Source organism: Nerophis lumbriciformis, linkage group LG15, assembly GCF_033978685.3.
Source record: "Nerophis lumbriciformis linkage group LG15, RoL_Nlum_v2.1, whole genome shotgun sequence".
NCBI classification, from domain to species: Eukaryota; Metazoa; Chordata; class Actinopteri; order Syngnathiformes; family Syngnathidae; genus Nerophis; species Nerophis lumbriciformis.
In genome coordinates this window covers 28,242,254-28,264,128 of record NC_084562.2, presented here as the reverse complement: position 1 = coordinate 28,264,128, position 21,875 = coordinate 28,242,254, and the positions used below count along the sequence as shown (strand labels likewise).

Sequence of the window (21,875 nt, the reverse complement as noted above, 5' to 3'; positions counted from 1 at the left end):
GTTTCACACGACTGTTGACTGTACACTAGTTTCACACGACTGTTGACTGTACACTAGTTTCACACGACTGTTGACTGTGCACTAGTTTCACACGACTGTTGATTGTACACTAGTTTTTACACGACTGTTGATTGTACACTAGTTTTACACGACTGTTGATTGTACACTAGTTTCACACGACTGTTGATTGTTCACTAGTTTCACACGACTGTTGATTGTACACTCGTTTCACACGACTGTTGATTGTACACTAGATTCACACGACTGTTGATTGTTCACTAGTTTCACACGACTGTTGATTGTACCCTAGTTTCACACGACTGTTGACTGTACACTAGTTTCACACGACTGTTGATTGTACACTAGTTTCACACGACTGTTGATTGTACACTAGTTTCACACGACTGTTGATTGTTCACTAGATTCACACGACTGTTGATTGTACACTAGTTTCACACGACTGTTGACTGTACACTAGTTTCACACGACTGTTGACTGTACACTAGTTTCACACGACTGTTGATTGTACACTAGATTCACACGACTGTTGATTGTACACTAATTTCACACGACTGTTGATTGTACACTAGTTTCACACGACTGTTGACTGTACACTAGTTTCACACGACTGTTGATTGTACACTAGTTTCACACGACTGTTGATTGTACACTAGATTCACACGACTGTTGACTGTACACTAGTTTCACACGACTGTTGATTGTACACTAGATTCACACGACTGTTGATCGTACACTAGTTTCACACGACTGTTGATTGTACACTAGTTTCACACGACTGTTGACTGTACACTAGTTTCACACGACTGTTGATTGTACACTAGATTCACACGACTGTTGATTGTTCACTAGTTTCACACGACTGTTGATTGTACACTAGTTTCACACGACTGTGTGTGTGACAGTTAGAACAAAGTTTCGGCCGACTCATTTGCTGCCTGAGAACACACGCACACGCACACACAAACACACGCACACACACACACATACATACACACACACACACACACACACACATACACACAGACACACACACAGACAGGTGGACATGCAGTACATGTCTGTACAAATACCCAGTCCAAGAAATGCTATAAAGATGAATACGTGTGTATTTATGTATGTGTTATGTAGTAAAGTGTATGTGTGTGTATTTATGTATGTTACAATACTATTGCAATACTGTATGGAAACAACCCATCTACACCACCATTGTCCAGTACTGTAATAATGAGTGTACTAATGATACAGTATGTGTGTGTGTGTCCCCCCAGGGAACAACCCATCTACACCACCAGTACTGTAATAATGAGTGTACTAATGATACAGTATGTGTGTGTGTCCCCCCAGGGAACAACCCATCTACACCACCAGTACTGTAATAATGAGTGTACTAATGATACAGTATGTGTGTGTGTGTGTCCCCAGGGAACAACCCATCTACACCACCAGTACTGTAATAATGAGTGTACTAATGATACAGTATGTGTGTGTCCCCCCCCAGGGAACAACCCATCTACACCACCAGGGCCCATGTGTTCCAGATAGACCCTAGTACCAAGAAGAACTGGGTCCCTGCCAGCAAGCAGGCGGTTACTGTCTCCTACTTCTATGACAGCACACGCAACAGCTATCGCATCATCAGTGTGGATGGGACCAAGGTAGGATATCTACTGCGATATCATGTCTACTAAGGTATGATACCTACTGTAACAGTGATGGAACCAAGGTAGAATATCTACTGCGGTATCATGTCTACTAAGGTGTGATATCTACTGATATGTGATATCTACTGATATGATATCTACTGTAGTTGTCTTAGTTGGAGCATGGTTAGTAGGGTCCTTAGTCCCTAAATTCTCCAGCCCTGTGCCATCTTCTATCCAGCTGACCCACTTTTATTAACCAGTTAGTCAAGATGGGTACTAACAGTACTTGTATTAACCAGTTAGTCAAGATGGGTACTAACAGTACTTGTATTAACCAGTTAGTCAAGATGGGTATTAACAGTACTTGTATTAACCAGTTAGTCAAGATGGATGTTAACAGTACTTGTATTAACCAGTTGGTCAAGATGGGTATTAACAGTACTTGTATTAACCAGTTAGTCAAGATGGGTGCTAACAGTATTTGTATTAACCAGTTAGTCAAGATGGGTATTAACAGTACTTGTATTAACCAGTTAGTCAAGATGGATGTTAACAGTACTTGTATTAACCTGTTAGTCAAGATGGGTACTAACAGTACTTGTATTAACCAGTTAGTCAAGATGGGTATTAACAGTACTTGTATTAACCAGTTAGTCAAGATGGATATTAACAGTACTTGTATTAACCAGTTAGTCAAGATGGGTACTAACAGTACTTGTATTAACCAGTTAGTCAAGATGGATATTAACAGTACTTGTATTAACCAGTTAGTCAAGATGGGTACTAACAGTACGACTAGTAAGATGCTAGATTTGTTGCTGTCAAACAACAAGAAGTCACTAAAAGTCGTTCACAAAACGTGAACAATTGTCAACAAAGTACTTTGTACTACAATCAGCAACAACTGAAAACATAAATACATGTTAATACTCATTAACACAGCTTTGTTTTTAAATGCATTTTTACATTTTTCAGCCTTTTTTTAAAGAAGAAAATCATAGGGAATTATGCAAATGATGTCATGGTGACCACGCCCCCAGCGCCATGTATCTTAGCAACCTTGTAGGAACTCTGTATTCATAGTCCCTGTGCTTGTTTCCATGGTTACATGCTCTGTATTCATAGTCCCTGTGCTTGTTTCCATGGTTACATTCTCTGTATTCATAGTCCCTGTGCTTGTTTCTATGGTTACATGCTCTGTATTCATAGTCCCTGTGCTTGTTTCCATGGTTACATTCTCTGTATTCATAGTCCCTGTGCTTGTTTCCATGGTTACATTCTCTGTATTCATAGTCCCTGTGCTTGTGTTTCCATGGTTACATTCTCTGTATTCATAGTCCCTGTGCTTGTGTACAATACTACTACGTGTGTACATCACTACTACGTGTGTGTACAATACTACTACGTGTGTACAATACTACTACGTGTGTACATCACTACTAGATGCGTACAGGACTACTAGATGTGTACATCACTACTACATGTGTACATCACTGATGTGTACATCACTACTAGATGTGTACATCACTACTAGGTGTGTACATCACTACTACGTGTGTACATCACTACTACGTGTGTACAGGACTACTAGATGTGTACATCACTACTAGGTGTGTACATCACTACTACGTGTGTACATCACTACTAGATGTGTACATCACTACTACATGTGTGCATCACTGATGTGTACATCACTACTAGATGTTTACATCACTACTAGGTGTGTACATCACTACTACGTGTGTACAGGACTACTAGATGTGTACATCACTACTACGTGTGTACATCACTACTATGTGTGTACATCACTACTAGATGTGTACAGTACTACTAGATGTGTACATCACTACTACGTGTGTACATCACTACTAGATGTGTACATCACTACTACGTGTGTACATCACTACTAGATGTGTACATCACTACTACGTGTGTACATCACTACTAGATGTGTACATCACTACTACATGTGTGCATCACTGATGTGTACATCACTACTAGATGTGTACATCACTACTAGGTGTGTACATCACTACTACGTGTGTACATCACTACTACGTGTGTACAGGACTACTAGATGTGTACATCACTACTACGTGTGTACATCACTACTATGTGTGTACATCACTACTATGTGTGTACATCACTACTAGATGTGTACAGTACTACTAGATGTGTACATCACTACTACGTGTGTACATCACTACTAGATGTGTACATCACTACTACGTGTGTACATCACTACTAGATGTGTACATCACTACTACGTGTGTACATCACTACTAGATGTGTACAATACTACTAGATGTATACTGTCACGTTCAAACACAGGACATCTATTAAACAAGACAAAAGGCAAGGAATCAAACAGAGACAGAATTCAATTTGGACTCAATATTGAGGAGAGACATGGCCACTGCACTCTCTGTACAGTCCTGCACCACGCTCTGACGAAGAAGGTTTTCGTCTCCTCTTTATTACAATATTCAATGTTCATGCACCAACACATGTCACAGCAGGAATGGGACGTATGTAAAACAGTCATTGTTTTCGGTCGCTTTGAAGTTCAAGAAGAGGATTTCTCGGGTTTGGGCTCTTCCTGGATCCAGCTGGGGCAGGTGTTGGAGGACAATGGATAACCCCTCCCGTCTCCTGACCACGGCAACTTCAAGAGGGCAGTGGGTCGTAAATAGCGTTGACCTCGGTCACCAAACAGTTGGAAGAGAGTTTGTGAAATACTTCAGAGAGAGTTCGTTTAACACTTCAAAGAGAGTTCCTCTGGAAGTTGAGCAGATCCTGCCATCTGTCCGTGTTGAAATCACAGTGGCGTTTCACGAGCCTTCTTCCTCTTGTTAGGCCTCGAAAGACAGCATTCATAATACAACGTTTCTTTTGTGATAACTTACAAACAATTATTCCAACAATTCCCTCATGTTTATCGCAAAAACGTTCCCATAATCTCCCTATCCCTAATAACTTCTTCTTGCAATTTTCAGTTAATGGTTAATTTCCTTACGACAAAGTTATGTTTACACTCAGAATTGAACATACATTTTTCCTCATATTTATGACATTTCTGGAAATAAATCAGGAACACCATCCTGGTAGGTATCCTCGTCTTCAGATTCATCTTCCTTGTCGTCCACCAGGAAGTACATCTGAACAGCTTTATCATCTGCTGGGCTAATTGCTGTGGTAATCAGACGGTTAAACAGAGAACAGACAGGGAATACAACAACATCCACACAACGTCAGTATTGCTGAACACGGCCATACCAAAGACTTGTATTTGCCAAACACGTCCAACCACCCCTCCCACATAGATGTATCTATGCCTGAGTGCTCTTTCATTTTACCGTTGAGGGTGCGAAGGCCTTCCAGTGCTTTGGTCAGGCTACCTTCTGCATCGGTGTTGTTTGGTATGAACGTGCAACACTGTTCACCAAATATTGCGCACACACCCCCTCTTTCCGCTAACATGTCTAGCGCCATACGGTTTTGAAAGCCATAATGAAGGTGGCGGTGGCGAGTTGATTAGCGACGGCTTCAAGTCCGGCCTGTGTCCAATTTCCCAATCTCTGTACGTTGTAGTGGACGTAGTTTATTCTGTCAACATTCTTGTTAATCGTACACCACCAGTAGACGTATGATTCAAATCCAGCTGCAACTTGATTTACCAATTTATAGTCGTCAGATATACTTCTTTGGACACCCATCAATATAAGTTGGATCTACAACACTTTGCCAGTTTACATCATGTCTAGTTATTTTCCAATGTTCAGATATCAAACTGTTAAGGCGTGTTAACAATTCTTGTACAAATATTGATACATTTACTATGTGTATGCAGTTATCTGATGATACGTTTCCTAACTGTTGTACAGAGCCTTGCATGTTAATGCAGGTATAATTAGCTTTTTCACATATTTATCAAATATTGGTTTCTGTTTTGTCTCTTTAGCTACAGGGTCAATTTTGTTTTGCTCATTACTTCAATTCAACTTTTTTTTTTGGACTCATCTTGAGTAATTGTCTGGGCTTATACATACAACACAATCAGTTTTTGTAGCCTTTCCCACTTGCTCCGCAATAAGGAACAAATTAATTACCAAAACAGGAACCAATTATTATCAAACTTTGACACACCATCAAATGGTATGCTTACAACTATGACACAGTGGAATTTGTAGTGTGCTAGTTAACATGTCCCTTTGATAACACAAATACAATTCCAAATACTTGTTTTTTTCCATTATATGACCTTTTTAAATACAATCCCAAATACTTTTTCCCATTATATGACCTTTTTACAATGTGCTAAGTGTATTTAGCTTGGTCTTTCCACTATCTTTCAAATGGTGTTAGTCCTGTTGTACTTGTAATGTTAATGTACATTTTTACTAAATATTTGCATAATGCTTTTGCTACTGTCAGCACATCTGCTTTTCCTTTAGGAAATATTTCTACCTACTTTGAAAATGCATCTACTATGACCAGACAATAATGTTTTCCTTCACTCTTATTTAGTTAATTGCATAGATGTTTTATACAAATTTTTTTTATATGAATTAAACTATAGGAAGTATAGTACTTCTGTATAAGGGCATTCATATCCCTCCTGTTGAGCCATGAGTTCAACCTTGGCTCAATATTGCTGCTCACTTATACCGATTTTTCTTTGTAAGATTGGTTTATTGTCTGGACATACATAGATGTCTTTTTTGTTCAACGTGACTCCGTTTTTTTTTTTTTATCCATTTATCTTTTTCTTTTGGAGTACTTTGTTGTTGCATATCTTTTAGTATATCATTATTCATGTCACTAGTTTGTCGTTTGAAATATGTATTTCCTTTTCTGTTACTTGTTTTGCTGTTTTGTCAGCAAACACATTTCCTATTGATACTGTGTCTGTTCCTTTGGTGTGTGTCGCACATTTGCATATTACTATTTTAGCTGGTAGCTGTACTGCTTCTACTAATTCTTTTTTCTCTCTTTTTTTTAATTTTTTTTTATCAGTTCTCCAATGTGTTACAGATTTTCCTGTTGACTTTATAATTCCTATATTTTGGCTATCTTTATATATATTGTGACCTTTTGATCTTTCATTACTTTACATGCTTCTATTAGTGCTTCTAGTTCTGCCGCTTACATTGAGCAATTTTGATGGTAATTTGATAGCTTTCAAAATTTTCGTTACTGTAACAACCGCACATTCTGTTCTATTTTTATTTCACAGAATGCTGCTTTAGCTTCGGAATTCCACTCTACAAATGATTAAATTTTTCATTAATTTACTTAAAGGAGCTACTATTTCAGCATCATTTGGTATCCAACTTCTACAATAATTAGTTAATCCTAGAAACTACCTCATTTGCTTCTTTATTTGTGGTTTTTGTACTTGTGGTACTTTGTTTTTCTATTTTCCACAATAGTGCGTCCATTTTTGTTTAGAGAACGCTCTAGATTCTTTACTTCTCTTTTGCATAATTGTACTTTTATTTTGCTTATTTTGTGTCTTTCACTATGTAGATGATTTAATAACGCTAATGTTATTATTTTTTTTCCTCCTAATTCAAATGTTATACATATTACTTTATGTATTTTTAAGTAATGTTTTAAACTCACTTAACTGTCTATACGTCACTTAATCTATACTTTTAAACTCTGAATTTACATTCTTCCCATTGTTTATATTTTTTATTTGCATTTATTATTCAACAATATTCAAAGCAAACAGTTGTCTATCGCTAGCTGATAGTTTTCCTGATTGCCATACCTCCTTATTTATTTTATGTTATGTCCTTATCTTATCTTAGCTCAACACTCAGATGTATGGTGTTGCAAATGTCTAAAACATAATCTAACTTAAGAATGTTATACTACACTTCAAAGTTAAACCTACTTTAAACTTACATGTAATACATTCACTTTCACACCTCCCCCACTGCGCCACGCACACACACACACACACACACACACACACACGGTGGTGTGTAAGTGCGTGAGTGCACTCTTAAGGGCAAAGGTCAGCAACACTTGAAGAGATTTCTCTTTTTTTTTCTCTCTGTCTCTTCTTTCTTCAGCTAATAAACATGTACCGTATTTTCCGCACTATAAGGCGCATCGGATTATAAGGCGCACCTTCAATGAATGGCATATTTCAAAACTTTGTTCATATATAAGGCGCACCGGATTATAAGGCGCACCTATGTCAACAAAACAGTCAGATAGGTCAGTCAAGCTTTATTAATAGATAACAAACCAGCGTTCTGACAACTCCGTTCACTCCCAAAATGAATAAACAGCTGATTTACTCGTGTTACGTAAATCAAACGTGCAATCACAATATAGTAACACGTGAAATAGTGCAGAGCAATAACAATATATCAATAACTCAACGTTGCTCAAACGTTAATGTCACACAACACAACACACTAAATAAAAATGTAAAGCTCACTTTATGAAGTTATAGCTCATTCACAAATCCCTCGAATTCTTCTTCTTCAGTGTCCGAATTAAACAGTTGAGCGAATACGGCATCCAACATGGCCGGCTCCGTCTCGTCGAAGTCGTCATTAATGGAGTCAGTGTCGTTGCCGTTTATTAGTTCAGTGACAATTCCTGCCTTCCTGCAAGCTCGGACCACAGATGAGACTGAATCAGCCCAGGCATTTACGATCCACTGGCAGATAGTGGCGTATGTCGTCTGGCGCTGTCTTCCTGTCTTGGTGAACGTCACGTGTGTTCGCCTTCTGTCATCCGCTGTTCCCACGCAGTTAGCAGTCTAGCTTCGAATGCCCTGTTGACACCAATATCTAGCGGCTGGAGGTCTTTTGTCAATCCACCCGGAATGACGGCGAGTATTGAATTAAGCGCGTAAGCGTGTCTCTTAATGTGATGTTATGAGCTAGCAAATATAACAACTACACTACCCAGCATGCAACGATAGTGACGAGCATGCGCGGTAGCCCTGAGAAGCGTTGTTGTATGCTGGGAGTTAGAATGTGGTTATGAGCACGCTGTGAGTAAACGTTGAGAACTCAGTTAACACGCCTCGTCTGCATTATTTATAATTAGACAGACAACACACTTAATAGGAGCCATTTTGGGGTCTTTACGTAAACACACAAATGGAAATGAAACGTCACATATCCCAGCATGCACCGCGCGCTTCTTCTTCTTCTACGGGGAAAAAAGATGGCGGCTGTTTACCGTAGTTGCGAGACCGAAACTTTATGAAAATTAATATTAATATTAACCCATATATAAGGCGCACCGGATTATAAGGCGCACTGTCAGCTTTTGAGAAAATTTGTGGTTTTTAGGTGCGCCTTTATAGTGCGGAAAATACGGTAACCCACTTTATCATTTTATCGTACTATACATCTCAACTCTTATTATAGTTCTTAATCTAGGTTTTTATTTGTTCCATTATTTAATTATACATATATATATATTTGTATATATAAAAGCGCTCTTTATATATCCAAACATACATGTATATCTTCAGTCTACCTTTTCTTCATCTCTTATTTCAATACCCCCATTATCTCTGTCGTACACATTAGTTTATTCCATTTTGCATTAATTCTTCTTATTGATTTCTTCCCATTTCTTCATCTATTTTTACTTTTATCTCATTTTAGCTCTTTGAGATTTTTCTCCTATTTGCTTTTTCTTTTAACCTATTTCTATTTTTATTTGAACCTCCGGGGTTTTTACACAATTTGTACCTGGAAAGATACACACTTAAACACACACTAACAAACAAACAAACAAACAAACAAGTTTGCAGCGATCTTACCACTAATTGCATACGCTGACAACATGACTAATTGGTGTTGTCTTTTAACAGTCATGCTGAGTTACTTTGATTGTTAATTTTTTTTTTTTTTTTTTCTCAGGACAGTTTCTTGCAAAATGTCCCTCTTTGCTACAAGTCCAACATGCAGTCGGGTATAACCGCTGACATTGTGGTTGTTGTCTTCTATTTTGGTTTAAATAGATTGTAATAGACCATATTAGATCTGCGTTTCTTTGTGTCCCTCTTTCCATTTTGAGAATTTGGAGTAATCCGTCGTCCCCTACAGAGCCGAACTTATAAGGATAACTTTTGTCTTTGTTGTAAGATAGTGGTTTAACTTATTATTGTGGTACACGTCGCTTCTACTGGAGATGGTTCCCCAGTAGAGGTGTCTTGCCTAGAGCATCCACAATAACCCACTATTTACTTCTCACAACTTTAATATGGAGTGATAGCCTAATGGCGATTACTCCCACACACTTTCACATTCACATCTTTCAGTATATTGATCTACGGAAATTTCAATTTTTCATGAGGATCCTGTCGCTCTCCAGGTTATTGTTTTTTACGGGCAAAATTCAGTTTTTATTCTGAATAGACCATTTTAGGTCTGCATTGGACGCCGTCGTCCCCAGGATAATGGCTTACGGATATTTCAAATTATTGTGGGCTCCGCCTCCCCCTAGTATATTTGTTTACGGATATTACGGATTCCAGTTTTCGCGGTTCCGTTTACCTGCAGTATATTGGCCTCTTCAGTTTTAGAATTTTAGTTTTTAGTTTATTTCGGGTATTTCAGTTTTCGCGGACACCGACGTCCTGCAGTAATTTTGGCCTTTTTACCTGTTAGAGCCTAGGATTTACAGGGTTTGTCTATGCGTCGTAACCCTCGTCACACGCTTTCTCTTAGTCGTTTCTTTCTTCGTCAATTTAAAACGTACTCACTGCTCTCTGCGTTCCTTCCTCTTGTCCTTGGATTTCCGTCAGTCTTTCAATTCCAGCCCGAAATGAAGAAAAAGCAGTTCCTCAATCAGGATTTGGATGCCATGGTCTTTCTGGTTTCACTCATTCTTGCTGGAATCGTCAGACGTGTTGGAATCCGGCTCGAAGGACCAATAAGATGTCACGTTCAAACACAGGACATCTATTAAACAAGACAAAAGGAAAGGAATCAAACAGAGACAGAATTCAATTTGGACTCAATATTGAGGAGAGACATGGCCACTGCACTCTCTGTACAGTCCTGCACCACGCTCTGACGAAGAAGGTTTTCGTCTCCTCTTTATTACAATATTCAATGTTCACGCACCAACACATGTCACAGCAGGAATGGGACGTATGTAAAACAGTCATTGTTTTCGGTCGCTTTGAAGTTCAAGAAGAGGATTTCTCGGGCTTGGGCTCTTCCTGGATCCAGCTGGGGCAGGTGTTGGAGGACAATGGATAACCCCTCCCGTCTCCTGACCACAGCAACTTCAAGAGGGCAGCGGGTCGTAAATAGCGTTGACCTCGGTCACCAAACAGTTGGAAGAGAGTTTGTGAAATACTTCAAAGAGAGTTCGTTTAACACTTCAAAGAGAGTTCCTCTGGAAGTTGAGCAGATCCTGCCATCTGTCCGTGTTGAAATCACAGTGGCGTTTCACGAGCATTCTTCCTCTTGTTAGGCCTTGAAAGACAGCATTCATAATACAACGTTTCTTTTGTGATAACTTACAAACAATTATTCCAACATATACATCACTACTAGTTGTGTACAATACTACTACTTGTATACATCACTACTAGATGTGTACAATACTACTAGATGTGTACATCACTACTAGATGTGTACAGTACTACTACTTGTATACATCACTACTATGTGTGTGTACAATACTACTAAATGTGTACAGTACTCTTTTGGCATGGAGAGTAGTAGTGTGTGTGTGTGTGTGTGTGTGTGTGTGTGTGTGTGTGTGTGTGTGTGTGTGTGTGTGTGTGTGTGTGTGTGTGTGTGTGTGTGTGTGTGTGTGTGTGTGTGTGTGTGTGTGTGTGTGTGTGTGTGTGTGTGTGTGTGTGTGTGTGTGGAGACAAGAGGAGTGTACCAGACTGAAAGTAGCGTCGAGTTACCAGTTTAATTTTGCACTTCCTCTCCCACTTGATACCACTCACAGCTGCTCCTGTCACTCATGCTCCGCCCACATCTCTCCTGTCACTCATGCTCCGCCCACATCTCTCCTGTCACTCATGCTCCGCCCACATCTCTCCTGTCACTCATGCTCCGCCCACATCTCTCCTGTCACTCATGCTCCGCCCACATCTCTCCTGTCACCACTTCTACTTCCTGCCAGGGGAGGAGATGATGAGAGTTGTTGGGAGATACCTCAAAGTCCTTGATGATACTTACTGATTAATGATATCAACCTTGATGATACTTACTGATTGATAACAACCTTGATGATACTTACTGATTAATGATATCAACCTTGATGATACTTACTCATTGATATCAACCTTGATACTTACTGATTAATGATATCAACCTTGATGATACTTACTGATTGATAATAACAACCTTGATGATACTTACTGATTAATGATATCAACCTTGATGATACTTACTGATTGATGATAACAACCTTGATGATACTTACTGATTAATGATATCAACCTTGATGATACTTACTGATTAATGATATCAACCTTGATGATACTTACTGATTAATGATATCAACCTTGATACTTACTGATTAATCATATCAACCTTGATGATACTTACTGATTGATAATAACAACCTTGATGATACTTACTGATTAATGATATCAACCTTGATGATACTTACTGATTGATGATAACAACCTTGATGATACTTACTGATTAATGATATCAACCTTGATGATACTTACTGATTGATATCAACCTTGATGATACTTACTGATTGATAACAACCTTGATGATACTTACTGATTAATGATATCAACCTTGATGATACTTACTGATTGATGATAACAACCTTGATGACACTTACTGATTGATGATAACAACCTTGATGATACTTACTGATTGATGATAACAACCTTGATGACACTTACTGATTGATGATAACAACCTTGATGACACTTACTGATTGATAACAACCTCGATGATACTTATTGATTGATGATAACAACCTTGATGACACTTACTGATTGATGATAACAACCTCGATGATACTTATTGATTGATGATAACAACCTTGATGACACTTACTGATTGATGATAACAACCTTGATGATACTTATTGATTGATGATAACAACCTCGATGATACTTACTGATTGATGATAACAACCTCGATGATACTTATTGATTGATGATAACAACCTTGATGACACTTACTGATTGATGATAACAACCTTGATGATACTTATTGATTGATGATAACAACCTTGATGATACTTATTGATTGATGATAACAACCTCGATGATACTTACTGATTGATGATAACAACCTTGATGATACTTACTGATTGATAACAACCTTGATGATACTTGCTGATTGATGATAACAACCTTGATGATACTTACTGATTGATAACAACCTTGATGATACTTGCTGATTGATGATAACAACCTCAATGATTCTTACTGATTGATAACAACCTTGATGATACTTATTGATTGATGATAACAACCTCGATGATACTTACTGATTGATGATAACAACCTTGATGATACTTACTGATTGATGATAACAACCTTGATGATACTTGCTGATTGATGATAACAACCTCAATGATTCTTACTGATTGATAACAACCTTGATGATACTTATTGATTGATGATAACAACCTCGATGATACTTACTGATTGATGATAACAACCTTGATGATACTTACTGATTGATGATAACAACCTTGATGATACTTGCTGATTGATGATAAAAACCTTGATGATACTTACTGATTGATGATAACAACCTTGATGATACTTACTGATTGATAACAACCTTGATGATACTTACTGATTGATGATAACAAACTTGATGACACTTACTGATTGATGATATCAACCTTGATGATACTTACTGATTAACGATATCAACCTTGATACTTACTGATTAATGATATCAACCTTGATGATACTTACTGATTGATAATAACAACCTTGATGATACTTACTGATTAATGATATCAACCTTGATGATACTTACTGATTGATGATAACAACCTTGATGATACTTACTGATTAATGATATCAACCTTGATGATACTTATTGATGATAACAACCTTGATGATACTTATTGATTAATGATATCAACCTTGATACTTACTGATTAATGATATCAACCTTGATGATACTTAGTGATTGATGATAACAACCTTGATGATGCTTACTGATTGATGATAACAACCTTGATGATACTTACTGATTGATGATAACAACCTTGATGATACTTGCTGATTGATGATAACAACCTCGATGATACTTACTGATTGATGATAACAACCTTGATGATACTTACTGATTGATGATAACAACCTTGATGATACTTACTGATTGATGATAACAACCTTAATGATACTTACTGATTGATGATAACAACCTTGATGACACTTACTGATTGATGATAACAACCTCGATGATACTTACCGATTGATGATAACAACCTTGATGACACTTACTGATTGATGATATCAACCTTGATGACACTTACTGATTGATGATAACAACCTTGATGACACTTACTGATGGTACTTTCTGTCAACCCCGGGATGCAGAGACGGCAGTAATGCAGGCAAACACGACTCGGATGTCAAAAAGCCAAAGGTTGACGGTGCACAGCAAAACAAAAGACATAATGGAGGCCAAAGCCCATGAGCAAGGCAGGACTATGTGGTCACAATGATCATTACATTATAACTGTAGTCTTATTCTTGCCTTATGTCTGTGAAGTAATGCAGTACTACTGCATCATACCTCGAGTCCTATTCTTTCACCAGGGATGACACACTGTAGTACAAGTATCATCTTATTGTTAGTACAAGTATCATCTTATTGTTAGTACACACTGTAGTACAAGTATCATCTTATTGTTAGTACACACTGTAGTACAAGTATCATCTTATTGTTAGTACACACTGTAGTACAAGTATCATCTTATTGTTTCCTCCACAGGTGATCATCAACAGCACCATCGTGGCCAACATGATGTTCACCAAGACCTCCCAGAAGTTTGGTCAGTGGGCCGACAGCCGAGCCAACACAGTCTTTGGTCTGGGATTCACTTCTGAGCAGCAGCTCTCCAAGGTACAACTTTCACTTTCACTTTCACTTTCACTCCAGTCACCTCCAACAAAGTGAGGATGGTTGGCTTGGTCACGCGCCCAACTTGTAAACATTTTAAAACCCTTTCAACTTTGGTAAACATTTGAAAACATGTTAAACACTTTCAATATTTCAAACATTGTAAACTTTTTAAAACAAATTTTCACTTCGGTAAATATTTTAATACATTTTAAAACATGTTAAACACTTTAGATATTTTAATCCACATTGAACAATTTTAAACATTGTAAAACACTTTCAACTTTGGTAAATATGTTTTTAACATTTCAGACATTTAAAATGTAGTAAAAAAAAATGTTGACGTTTTAAAACGTTAACATTTTAAACATTTAAAAGATTTTAGACATCTTAAAACATTTTAGACGTTTTTGACATTTAAAAAAAATTAAACCACTTTAAAACGTTTTAAACATTGTGAACATGTTTTGACATTATACATTTAAAAAATATTTTAAACACTTTTAACCACTTTAAAACATTTCAATCATTTTTAACTTTTTTATGTTTTTAACATTTTAGACATATGCCATTTTTAGACGTTTTTAGACATTTTAAGACATACACATTTAAAAAATGGTCATGTCAATGTGAACAGTGCACTTTCTATTTTTGCCAATGCGACACATTTTAAAACATGTTAAAAACCTTGAATATTTTAAACCACCTTAAAACATTTTAAAATACTTTCAACTTTGGTAAATATTTTAATACATTTTAAAACATGTTAAACACTTTCAATATTTCAAACATTGTAAACTTTTTAAAACAAATTTTCACTTCGGTAAATATTTTTAATACATTTTAAAACATGTTAAACACTTTAGATATTTTAATCCACATTGAACAATTTTAAACATTGTAAAACACTTTCAACTTTGGTAAATATGTTTTTAACATTTCAGACATTTAAAATGTAGTAAAAAAAAAATGTTGACGTTTTAAAACGTTAACATTTTAAACATTTAAAAGATTTTAGACATCTTAAAACATTTTAGACGTTTTTGACATTATAAACAAATTAAACCACTTTAAAACGTTTTAAACATTGTGAACATGTTTTGACATTTTAAGACTGTTTTGACATTATGCATTTAAAAAATATTTTAAACACTTTTAACCACTTCAAAACATTTCAATCATTTTTAACTTTTTTATGTTTTTAACATTTTAGACATATGCCGTTTTTAGACATTTTAAGACATACACATTTAAAAAATGGTCATGTCAATGTGAACAGTACACTTCCTATTTTTGCCAATGCGACACATTTTAAAACATGTTAAAAACCTTGAATATTTTAAACCACCTTAAAACATTTTAAAATACTTTCAACTTTGGTAAATATTTTAATACATTTTAAAACATGTTAAACATTTTAAATAATTTAAACAACCGTAAAACATTTGAAAACGTTCAACATTTTAATACATTTTTAAACATGTTAAACACTTTAAATATTTTAAACCACTTTAAAACATTTTAAACATCTTAAAACACTTTCAACATTGGTAAACATTTTAATACATTTTAAAACATGTAAAACAATTTAAATATTTTAAAACATTTTAAAACCCTTTCAACTTTGGTAAACATTTGAAAACATGTTAAACACTTTCAATATTTCAAACATTGTAAACTTTTTAAAACAAATTTTCACTTCGGTAAATATTTTAATACATTTTAAAACATGTTAAACACTTTAGATATTTTAATCCACTTTGAACAATTTTAAACATTGTAAAACACTTTCAACTTTGGTAAATATGTTTTTAACATTTCAGACATTTAAAATGTAGTAAAAAAAATGTTGACGTTTTAAAACGTTAACATTTTAAACATTTAAAAGATTTTAGACATCTTAAAACATTTTAGACATTTTTGACATTTAAAAAAAATTAAACCACTTTAAAACGTTTTAAACATTGTGAACATGTTTTGACATTTTAAGACTGTTTTGACATTATACATTTAAAAAATATTTCAAACACTTAACCACTTTAAAACATTTCAATCATTTTTAACTTTTTTATGTTTTTAACATTTTAGACATATGCCATTTTTAGACGTTTTTAGACATTTTAAGACATACACATTTAAAAAATGGCCATGTCAATGTGAACAGTGCACTTCCTATTTTTGCCAATACGACACATTTTAAAACATGTTAAAAACCTTGAATATTTTAAAAACCACCTTAAAACATTTTAAAATACTTTCAACTTTGGTAAATATTTTAATACATTTTAAAACATGTTAAACATTTTAAATAATTTAAACAACCGTAAAACATTTTAAAACGTTCAACATTTTAATACATTTTTAAACACTTTAAATATTTTAAACCACTTTAAAACATTTTAAACATCTTAAAACACTTTCAACATTGGTAAACATTTTAATACATTTTAAAACATGTAAAACAATTTAAATATTTTAAAACATTTTAAAAGACTTTCAACAATGATAAACATAACATTTTAAACATATTAAAACACTTTTAACTTTGGTAAATGTTTTAATACATTTTAAATCATATTAAACACTTTTAAAATGTTTAAAATGTTTTTAGATGGTTTAAAATATTTAATGTGTTTAACATGATTTAAAATGTATTAAAACATTTACCAAAGTTAAGTGTTTTAAGATGTTTAAAATGTTTTTAGGTGGTTTAAAATATTTAAACACTTTCAACTTTGCTAAATATTTTAATAAATGTTTAAACAACTTCAAATATTTTAAACCACCACAACACATTTTAAACATTTTCAAACACTTTCAACTTTGGTAAATATGTTTTTAACATTTCAGACATTTAAAATGTAGTTAAAAAAATGTTGACGTTTTAAAACGTTAACATTTTAAACATTTAAAAGATTTTAGACATCTTAAAACATTTTAGACGTTTTTGACATTTAAAAAAATTAAACCACTTTAAAACGTTTTAAACATTGTGAACTTGTTTTGACATTTAAAAAATATTTTAAACACTTTTAACCACTTTAAAACATTTCAATCATTTTTTACTTTTTTATGTTTTTAACATTTTAGACATATGCCATTTTTAGACGTTTTTAGACATTTTAAGACATACACATTTAAAAAATGGTCATGTCAATGTGAACAGTGCACTTCCTATTTTTGCCAACGCGACACATTTTAAAACATGTTAAAAACCTTGAATATTTTAAACCACCTTAAAACATTTTCAAACACTTTCAACTTTGGTAAATATTTTAATACATTTTAAAACATGTTAAACATTTTAAATAATTAAAACATTTTAAAACGTTCAACATTTTAATACGTTTTTAAACACTTTAAATATTTTAAACCACTTTAAAACATTTTAAACATCTTAAAACACTTTCAACATTGGTAAACATTTTAATACATTTTAAAACATGTAAAACAATTTAAATATTTTAAAACATTTTAAAAGACTTTCAACATTTGTAAACATTTTAAGACAACATTTTAAACATCGTAAAACACTTTTAACTTTGGTAAATGTTTTAATACATTTTAAATCATATTAAACACTTTTAAAATGTTTAAAATGTTTTTAGATGGTTTAAAATATTTAAAGTGTTTAACATGATTTAAAATGTATTAAAACATTTACCAAAGTTAAGCGTTTTAAGATGTTTAAAATGTTTTTAGGTGGTTTAAAATATTTAAACACTTTCAACTTTGCTAAATATTTTAATAAATGTTTAAACATGTCAAACACTTCAAATATTTTAAACCACCACAACACATTTTAAACATTTTCAAACACTTTCAACTTTGGTAAATATTTTTAACATATTTAAAATGTAGTAAAAATATTTGTAACATTTTAAAACTTTAACATTTTAAAACATTTTAAACATTTAAATGGTGATAGACATTTTAAAACATTTTAGACGTTTTTGACATTAAAAAAAAATTAAACCACTTTAAAACGTTTTAAACATTGTGAACATGTTTTGACATTTTAAGACTGTTTTGACATTATACATTTAAAAAATATTTTAAACACTTTTAACCACGTTAAAACATTTCAATCATTTTTAACTTTTTTATGTTTTTAACATTTTAGACATATGCCATTTTTAGACGTTTTTAGACATTTTAAGACATACACATTTAAAAAATGGTCATGTCAATGTGAACAGTGCACTTCCTATTTTTGCCAATGCGACACATTTTAAAACATGTTAAAAACCTTGAATATTTTAAACCACCTTAAAACATTTTAAAATACTTTCAACTCTGGTAAATATTTTAATACATTTTAAAACATGTTAAACATTTTAAATAATTTAAACAACCGTAAAACATTTTAAAACGTTCAACATTTTAATACATTTTTAAACATGTTAAACACTTTAAATATTTTAAACCACTTTAAAACATTTTAAACATCTTAAAACACTTTCAACATTGGTAAACATTTTAATACATTTTAAAACATGTAAAACAATTTAAATATTTTAAAACATTTTAAAACACTTTCAACATTGATAAACATTTTAAGACATAACATTTTAAACATCTTAAAACACTTTTAACTTTGGTAAATGTTTTAATACATTTTAAATCATATTAAACACTTTTAAAATGTTTAAAATGTTTTTAGGTGGTTTAAAATATTGAAAGTGTTTAACATGATTTAAAATGTATTAAAACATTTACCAAAGTTAAGTGTTTTAAGATGTTTAAAATGTTTTTAGGTGGTTTAAAATATTTAAACACTTTCAACTTTGCTAAATATTTTAATAAATGTTTAAACATGTCAAACACTTCAAATATTTTAAACCACCACAACACATTTTAAACATTTTCAAACACTTTCAACTTTGGTAAATATTTTAATACATTTTAAAACATGTTAAACATTTTAAATAATTTAAACAACTGTAAAACATTTTAAAACGTTCAACATTTTAATACATTTTTAAAATGTTAAACACTTTAAATATTTTAAACCACTTTAAAACATTTTAAACATCTTAAAACACTTTCAACATTGGTAAACATTTTAATACATTTTAAAACATGTAAAACAATTTAAATAATTTAAACAACTGTAAAACATTTTAAAACGTTCAACATTTTAATACATTTTTAAAATGTTAAACACTTTAAATATTTTAAACCACTTTAAAACATTTTAAACATCTTAAAACACTTTCAACATTGGTAAACATTTTAATACATTTTAAAACATGTTAAACAATTGAAATATTTTAAAACGCCTTAAAACATTTTAAAACACTTTCAACATTGGTAAACATTTTAAGACATAACATTTTAAACATCTTAAAACACTTTTAACTTTGGTAAATGTTTTAATACATTTTAAATCATATTAAACACTTTTAAAATGTTTAAAATGTTTTTAGGTGGTTTAAAATATTTAAAGTGTTTAACATGATTTAAAATGTATTAAAACATTTACCAAAGTTAAGTGTTTTAAGATGTTTAAAATGTTTTTAGGTGGTTTAAAATATTTAAACACTTTCAACTTTGCTAAATATTTTAATAAATGTTTAAACATGTCAAACACTTCAAATATTTTAAACCACCACAACACATTTTAAACATTTTCAAACACTTTCAACTTTGGTAAATATTTTAATACATTTTAAAACATGTTAAACATTTTAAATAATTTAAACAACCGTAAAACATTTTAAAACGTTCAACATTTTAATACATTTTTAAACATGTTAAACACTTTAAATATTTTAAACCACTTTAAAACATTTTAAACATCTTAAAACACTTTCAACATTGGTAAACATTTTAATACATTTTAAAACATGTTAAACAATTGAAATATTTTAAAACGCCTTAAAACATTTTAAAACACTTTCAACATTGGTAAACATTTTAAGACATAACATTTTAAACATCTTAAAACACTTTTAACTTTGGTAAATGTTTTAATACATTTTAAATCATATTAAACACTTTTAAAATGTTTAAAATGTTTTTAGGTGGTTTAAAATATTGAAAGTGTTTAACATGATTTAAAATGTATTAAAACATTTACCAAAGTTAAGTGTTTTAAGATGTTTAAAATGTTTTTAGGTGGTTTAAAATATTTAAACACTTTCAACTTTGCTAAATATTTTAAGAAATGTTTAAACATGTCAAACACTTCAAATATTTTAAACCACCACAACACATTTTAAACATTTTCAAACACTTTCAACTTTGGTAAATATTTTAATACATTTTAAAACATGTTAAACATTTTAAATAATTTAAACAACTGTAAAACATTTTAAAACGTTCAACATTTTAATACATTTTTAAAATGTTAAACACTTTAAATATTTTAAACCACTTTAAAACATTTTAAACATCTTAAAACACTTTCAACATTGGTAAACATTTTAATACATTTTAAAACATGTTAAACAATTTAAATATTTTAAAACGCCTTAAAACATTTTAAAAGACTTTCAACATTGGTAAACATTTTAAGACATAACATTTTAAACATCTTAAAACACTTTTAACTTTGGTAAATGTTTTAATACATTTTAAATCATATTAAACACTTTTAAAATGTTTAAAATGTTTTTAGATGGTTTAAAATATTGAAAGTGTTTAACATGATTTAAAATGTATTAAAACATTTACCAAAGTTAAGTGTTTTAAGATGTTTAAAATGTTTTTAGGTGGTTTAAAATATTTAAACACTTTCAACTTTGCTAAATATTTTAAGAAATGTTTAAACATGTCAAACACTTCAAATATTTTAAACCACCACAACACATTTTAAACATTTTCAAACACTTTCAACTTTGGTAAATATTTTAATACATTTTAAAACATGTTAAACATTTTAAATAATTTAAACAACTGTAAAACATTTTAAAACGTTCAACATTTTAATACATTTTTAAAATGTTAAACACTTTAAATATTTTAAACCACTTTAAAACATTTTAAACATCTTAAAACACTTTCAACATTGGTAAACATTTTAATACATTTTAAAACATGTTAAACAATTTAAATATTTTAAAACGCCTTAAAACATTTTAAAAGACTTTCAACATTGGTAAACATTTTAAGACATAACATTTTAAACATCTTAAAA

General features: G+C 32.3%; 1 protein-coding gene across 5 annotated transcripts in view; it reads left to right on the top strand.

Moving 5' to 3' along the window:
• Nucleotides 1-21,875, top strand: part of homer2 (homer scaffold protein 2) — a 72,915-nt gene that overhangs the window by 15,497 nt on the left and 35,543 nt on the right. For all 5 annotated transcript variants that reach the window (XM_061975324.2, XM_061975322.2, XM_061975325.2 and 2 more), the window contains exons 2-3: nt 1,520-1,676; nt 14,606-14,737. In XM_061975324.2, coding sequence (XP_061831308.1) covers nt 1,520-1,676; nt 14,606-14,737 — 289 coding nt within the window. The remainder of the gene's footprint in view (nt 1-1,519; nt 1,677-14,605; nt 14,738-21,875) is intronic.